Source organism: Nannobrachium achirus (assembly GCF_963921795.1).
Source record: "Nannobrachium achirus genome assembly, chromosome: 21".
NCBI classification, from domain to species: Eukaryota; Metazoa; Chordata; class Actinopteri; order Myctophiformes; family Myctophidae; genus Nannobrachium; species Nannobrachium achirus.
In genome coordinates, this window is record NC_137828.1 from 37,291,202 (window position 1) to 37,298,121 (window position 6,920).

Here is a 6,920-nt window from a genome sequence, read left to right on the forward strand (position 1 = left end):
TCCATGCATTCACTCTCTCTCTCTGTCTCTGCGTAAAAGCGATCATTTTGGCCTCCAACGTTTTCTCGGGTCCATGCGGTTTACTGGCTTGACTTTTTTTTCTCTTTTTCTTTTTAAGTCTTTGAGTTCCAAGCGGCACAGTTTTTAAAATTTGCAGTCTCTTCATTCTTTTCTTTCTGTCTTTCTTTTGTTGTCAAAAATATTTTTTTTTTACACGTACCATTCATTGAAATTTGACGACAGCGTGCTGTGACTGGTCGTGTGGTGGACTATGGACGCTGCCGGCGATATGGAGCTGCTGCTCTGGTTCTCTGTTGACGGGGACACGATGGTGGGAGGCGTGGACGACTCGTAGCCTGAGCTGGCCGCGGGTGACGGTTGGGGTTGGGGTTGGTTGGCGGCCTCGTGGACCTTGGCGTGACAAAAAGGAAACGGTTTAAATTAAATAGTAATACATAATAATAACTTGATAAAACTATCACATTACGTAATTCCCCCCCTTCTTTCCCTTCTTTTTTTGCCACTTAAACCCTCTAGACCACTGGTTCCCAAATATTGGGTCGGGACCCATTTGTGGGTCGCGCGGACCCATTTTTTTGGGGTCCCTTAATTTTTAGTTTCATTTCATTTAGTTTTTAATTATTTCAAAACAAAAACAAAAAACATTCCCAAAAAGCAGTAATTTAATTAATAAAAAAGAATGTTTAAGAAGTAGTGAAAAAAAGTTGTGAGCTTGTAGATCTGCTATTTTCACCTGTTTGTGTCCCGGGAAAATGTTTAATTTCTCTTTTGGGTCACGGGCTAAAAAAGTTTGGGAACCACTGATGTAGACTTGTAAGATAAAACTGAACTTGAGTTGGCTTTGTACTTGGTCCGCTTTTCCCCCCCTCTACACCAAATGTATTTGCCAAGAATAGCTCGATATATTTTGTCAGTTAAAAGAGGGGAACACAAAACAAAATAAAAACAACAACAACATAAAATATAGGCATATTTAAGTGTTGAGATAAAAAAAAAAAACTTATTTAGACGTGTAATGTTTGCTATGAATGCCCTCTGTGAACAAGTAAAACGTATAGGATATATCATCATTTGTTTTGCCATATGGCGTATCACATAAACAGCCAAAACCCTAATTAAATGCGTTGCTTATATCAGAAGCAATTGCATGTAATTGAATAAACAGAATGCACATCAAAATGAGATAAAAGCCAAAGGCACCATATTTACCTTCATGTGTTTTCGCAGTGAGCTGGGATGTGTGTATGACTTGTCACACATTTTGCAGAGATAGGGTTTGTCCGACGTATGCACGTGCATGTGTTTCTTGCGATCACTGCTGTTTGCAAATCGCCTGTCGCAGCCCTCATACTCACATTTAAATGGCTTCTCACCTAAATGAAAAATACAGTAAAAAGGAATACATGAATGCTCACCAGTTATCCCCACCAAAATATGGCTATCAATAGTCCTAATAATGCATGGTAAATAATTACTTTTAAATAAGAAGTATTTTGCATATATCCTAAAGTATCCCACGTTTGCACCCCTGACCTGGTAACAACTCAAAGGCAGACTGAATACCCGGCTATACAAGGCCAAATTAATTAACCAAATGTAATAAATAACGAATTAATTAAAACAAATATTTATCACTAACACCCTTTATTATTGGGAAAGACGTGAGAAACAAGTAGCCCATATCAAAGATGAAAGTTCACGTGAACAGTCCCACTTAGGCTAACAGCTGCTGCATAACCCGAATCACATGCATATTTTAGGCAGCACATTGTTGACGTGGTGCATGCATGGGTGTTAAATGAAAACGGCTGAATCTATTCATCTCTTACCCGTGTGAGTCCTTTTGTGAATTTTTAGATTTTCCGATCGGGCGAATACTTTGCCACAGCCGGGGAAGGGACACGGAAAGGGTTTTTCTCCAGTGTGTACTCTGATATGATTCACAAGTTTATATTTGGCTTTGAACGGCTTCCCCTCGCGAGCACAGTCCTCCCAGACGCAAATGTGGTTCGCCTGCTCGGGCCCCCCCACATGCTCCACCGTCAGATGGGTGACGAGCTCGTGCATCGTGCTGAAAGTTTTGTTGCACGCCTTCTTGGGGTTCGACAGCTGCTCCGGCTCGACCCACTTGCAGATGAGCTCCTGCTTGATCGGCTGCCGCATGTACCGAAAGAAGGCCCCGGCCCCGTGGTGCGCGGCCATGTTCATGTTCATGGGGCCGTAGCCGTGCAACTGGGTTGACGCGTAGTGGTCGGACCGCGGGCTCGTGACGTGGCCATACTGGTCGGCCCGGCCGTACATGTCCCCCGAAAAGCCCAGCCGCATCTGGCCGTTGACGACGTTGGAGGACGCGTGGCTCGCGGCTTGTTCGTGGAGCCCGGGGAAGAGCAGGTGCCCCGCGGCATCCGAGTGTCCGTGTGGCCCCGCGAAACTCCCCGCGGCGGAGGCGAACAAACTGTGCTGGGCGGCGCTGGTGGCGTCTCCGAAGCCCCGATTTCTGAACAGAAAGTCCCTGGTGGAGTTGAAGGCTGCCGTGGAGTACGAGCTGACGTGGGTCGGGTGGTGGTGGTGCCCCAGGGCGGCCGCCGCGTAGCCGGGCGCCTGCGAGGAGAACGCCGTCTGTCCGGAGCCGATGTCGTGGGAGCCGTGGTTGATTTTGAAGGCGCCCATCCCGTCCGCGAACGGGTTGATCCCCAACGCCACTTCTCTTTCCGTGACTTCGCCTGTTGAGTGATGCCGCGAGGAGCCGAAAGTAGTGACTCCTATGGTGGGATATTGAGGTCCTGCGTCCAAGAGCATCTTCAGTCTGGACTCGCTTGCTGCTGAGGCGACTGAGAGCAGAAATCAAAAACCACGCAGAGATATTCTCCTGCCTGCAAAAAAATCTGGGACCCTCACTGAACTGAGGCAAACTCCAATCCACCGATTCTCTTGTTTACTTTTAAGACGAGAGGAATTCCCTACCTCTCATTCGATGCACACGCAAATCATGTATACAATATTGTCTTTTGCGGTTTATCTTCCTGTGGCGAAACTTTCACCTCCTCAGTCAGGCGGTGAGCTCTAGACTGATAGTCGCAATCATTCCTGCAGATAAATGAATTGAAAAGACAACACAGTCCACCCCTGATGAATGGGAGAGGAGGGGGCCGTCATGTGACCTCCTAGACGGCGAGCCATTGGCTCGGGTCCCTTTCCCCCAAGTAGCATCCACTCACCAAATACCAATCCACGGTGCTGGGCCTACACTTCCATTGGTCCGTTTACATCATCAATCCCAGGTATTGTGAGATTGCTGACTGTGGATTTGGTTAAAAGGCTGAATAACAGCACAACAAAGTTGAGAAACATAAAGCGACAATGGGCCTTGTAGAAATGCGAAGCACGTTTCACCGTTACTACACGGACACCATAAAGCCACATTATGTCACAATGTACTCTAACATAAGGATTTTTTTCTCTCTCTCCATTTTTGGAACATTGAACAATAAACACTTATATGCAAACATCTCTGCCTCTGTGTATGTGTATAGGGCACATTTTCTTTAGATATTCTGGGGCAGCAGTCATGACCTCAACGCTAATATTCATCTTCCTAAAAATAACAAATAGTCTAATATTAATATATGCACGGGTCGGGCCGAGGGCACAACTTACCAGTTAAAGGTCGCAGCCTTCGTCACCATTCAGGTGCAACTGTGCAAGGTGTCACCGCATGCGCCTTGTTTGTTTCTCAGGCCATGCTTGGATTTGAAAAGACGACTTAACGCCACTCTTGAGGGGAAAAGTGAATGTGTTGGGTGCACACACTTTTACACTGGTTGCACATTTACTAGGTTTACAAGCCACTTTTAAGTTAATTTGTGCATTTATTTTAAATGCCTCCACTTTGAGTGTTGGTGTTTGGGCCTTTCACCATGCAAGCATGCTCCCATTGAGCTCCGTCTCTGCATAATGGTCCACAGGAATCCACAACAAGGGGAACAGCTGTACTTTTCACATCATCACTTAAAAAACAACGCTGATGAAGGTTGCATTTTATGTAGGCTAGGCCTGTGTTTATATTTGGTTTACTATTGTCCTTAACCATTGCGCATGGGTCGTGCTTGTTAATCGTGTTTTCAGGCGAGTGGTGCATCATATCCTCCTGTGTGTAAAATGTTGTGAGTTGTAGAAGTTATCAAGTGGGATTTGTGGCGCGCTCTGCAGGAACCTCCGGCAGCTGGAGTTCAAAGCCACATGCACAGACGCGCCATGCGGACCATTAAAATATCTTCTGGACTACCAGTTTCTGCGAGACATTCTCAAAGCCACTCTTGGGAGACCAAGGGGACGAGAGGAAGTGTGTTGTTCTTGAGTTAAGAAATAGTCCTATTATAACTCTGTGCTCACTATAGGCCTATATAGCTACTAGGCTACTAGCCCTGCCGCACAAAACACGCGGAAGGATCTTTCAACAGGTGGAAAACGGTAAGAATGGCATGTCATTGGAAAGGGGGGGGGGGGATAGTTTGCTCTGAGACTTGTAACAAGTGTAGGTGAGTTTTGTGCCAAGACAAGAGTTGCATGAAATTCTGCATGATCTTTGAAAATACGTATCTCTGCTAGGTCTACTCACTTGGCCCAAAGGCTATTTAGTTGTCCCACTTAAATAGCAAAGGGCCACTCGGTATCTTCAAATCAGCTTGATGTATCAAATTCATACTGAAGAATGCAATATGGCTGCCCGGTCTGTTTACGGTTTTCAGCTGAGCTATACAGTTTTACAACTATAACCAATCGATTAAGTGTGTAAACAGTTGGCCCGCTTAAATAGCAAAAGGTCAATCGATCTCTTCAAAATTACACGAAGAATGCAATATGGCTACCCGATCTGTTTATTTTTTACAGCTATGCAGCTATACAGATAGACTGCGCTCCGACAACTGAACTAATATTCACGGTGTAATATTTAGTTCTTGTCTGAATCCCCACCAACTGCCCAGCTTCTTGTTTCCAAGCGTGCAGGCTAAACTTTGAACAGAAATAGCACTTCAAAGTATTCAGTTCCAGAGATGTCTCCAAAGAGTACAGCTGCGACCTTCGTGCACTCCTCGAGCAAAGGCCATTTAATAAACATCTCCAGGATCCGTCGTGTTCCACAATATTTATACTCATTTATGGCGCGCTGAACACGGCGCTGTCACCAGAGATTCTGACAACTCAATTCAGATCAATCAGATCATATGCAAGATATGAGCTAAAAGAAGCAGTACAGCCATCAGGTTGAGTAAAATATTAATATCCTTCCTAAAACTCTGTTTTAGTATTCTCATTTTCAGCATTATCGAGCTATTTAAAAATTGCATGCAGGAGATGTCCATATAGTCCGGTCTGGTATAGGCCTACGAAAGAAATGAAAAGATGGGTGGATAACCGTTTCAGTTTGTGCTTAAGTTATGTAGCCTGTATGTGTAAAATAGCTCCAGGCATGTTGTGCGTGCATGTGTTTTTGACCCTTGCCTCATAAATTTGATCAACTCATAGCCTATATGTCCAATTAATAGTTTAACAGATTTTCGATGTGATATTTGATACGAATCTAATGATAACTGTCTGACCTCTTTGGGTCAGTTCACGCAACCGCTTCCATTTGGCTCATGATTAATACATCATGCATGATCCATAGGCCTACCCAGCATTTAAAATGGAAACACGATTTATTCAAACTAGAAGAACATTAAGTTAAAAGCAGTTCAGGTTAGTACGGCTGTTTGCGAGGTCAAAGGGTTGGACGTCATAAGAAAATCATAAGAACTGGACATTATGCTCTAACATTTTTTTCATATATATTTCACTGATTAGCCTTAGTGCTTACATTGAACAAAACTATAGGCTAGGCGTGTAATGAAGTCTGATAGAAAACGATACAACTCATTTACTAATTATGAATAGCCATTAAGATCAATGTTTCACTCTAAAATTGTAAAAAAAAAAAAAAAAAAAGTTTAGTGATGAATGATAAAACCTCTTCAAAAGGTAGACTATGCGTTGTTATGAACAATCGTTACCTTTTTCTGTGCATGGTCACGAGAAGTCAGTCGAAAATGATTAGGGTCTATATTTATATCCGATACATTTTTGTTTATTTTCCGCTTTGACGCCATAGGCCTACCGCGCGCAGTTTAAATGACACCACCTCCTGTGACCCTGATCTGCTGCTCCGGGTCTGGGTCTAAATCCGACAGGGCTGGTGAGCGAAATTGCCTCGGATCATAACAACAGGTCCCGTCCATTACTACCCCCCCCACCCCCACTCCCCCCCTTTCGGGACAATGGACAGAGCGCACCCTCGCCATGCATCAGAGACAGAAACATAAGATTTCGCCAAAGCAGAGGACAACGAGTCAGGGGGAGGTTATGCTGCCGGGGCAAGAGACGGGATATGTAAATAGTATTGTGTATCAAATCGTATATTTATGGCTTCTGCCTTTCGTTGTTTAAAATCACACGCCGAGCTCGTCTTTTATTGAGTTATTTTCGCACATTAGCAGCCACAATTGACGCCGTTTTAACGTGTCAAAGTCGCGCGTAATTTGCGCGTAAAAGTTGTCCACGGGCGACGGCTGGGTAAGATGAAGATATCATTGAATTATTTATGATCCATATAACTTAAATAGTGACATTATGCATAGGCCAACTCTTGCCAGCTTATTTGTTTTAATCGCATAGCCACTGAGGCGAATGCTATTTCATAGCTCCGCAGCTTTTGTTCACTGCGAAAGAAAAGGGAAAAAAGGCGACCGGATCAACTTTTGAAGAAGTTTTTATGTACAATAACCTTTGCATAACAACTACTTTTTTCCCTCCCCGAGTGTTGCCCCGAGGCACTGCGCATGCGTACTGGCGATTTGCTGTCA

General features: G+C 44.3%; 1 protein-coding gene across 1 annotated transcript; it reads right to left on the reverse strand.

The window, feature by feature from the left end:
* Nucleotides 1-210: 210 nt before the first annotated feature.
* Nucleotides 211-2,820, reverse strand: zic1 (zic family member 1 (odd-paired homolog, Drosophila); the record flags this gene model as incomplete). The annotated part of the gene is made up of 3 exons (XM_080751504.1): nt 211-411; nt 1,231-1,394; nt 1,851-2,820. The coding sequence occupies 3 exons, from the start codon at nt 2,818-2,820 to the stop codon at nt 211-213; spliced, it is 1,335 nt and encodes a 444-aa protein (XP_080607630.1).
* Nucleotides 2,821-6,920: the final 4,100 nt, after the last annotated feature.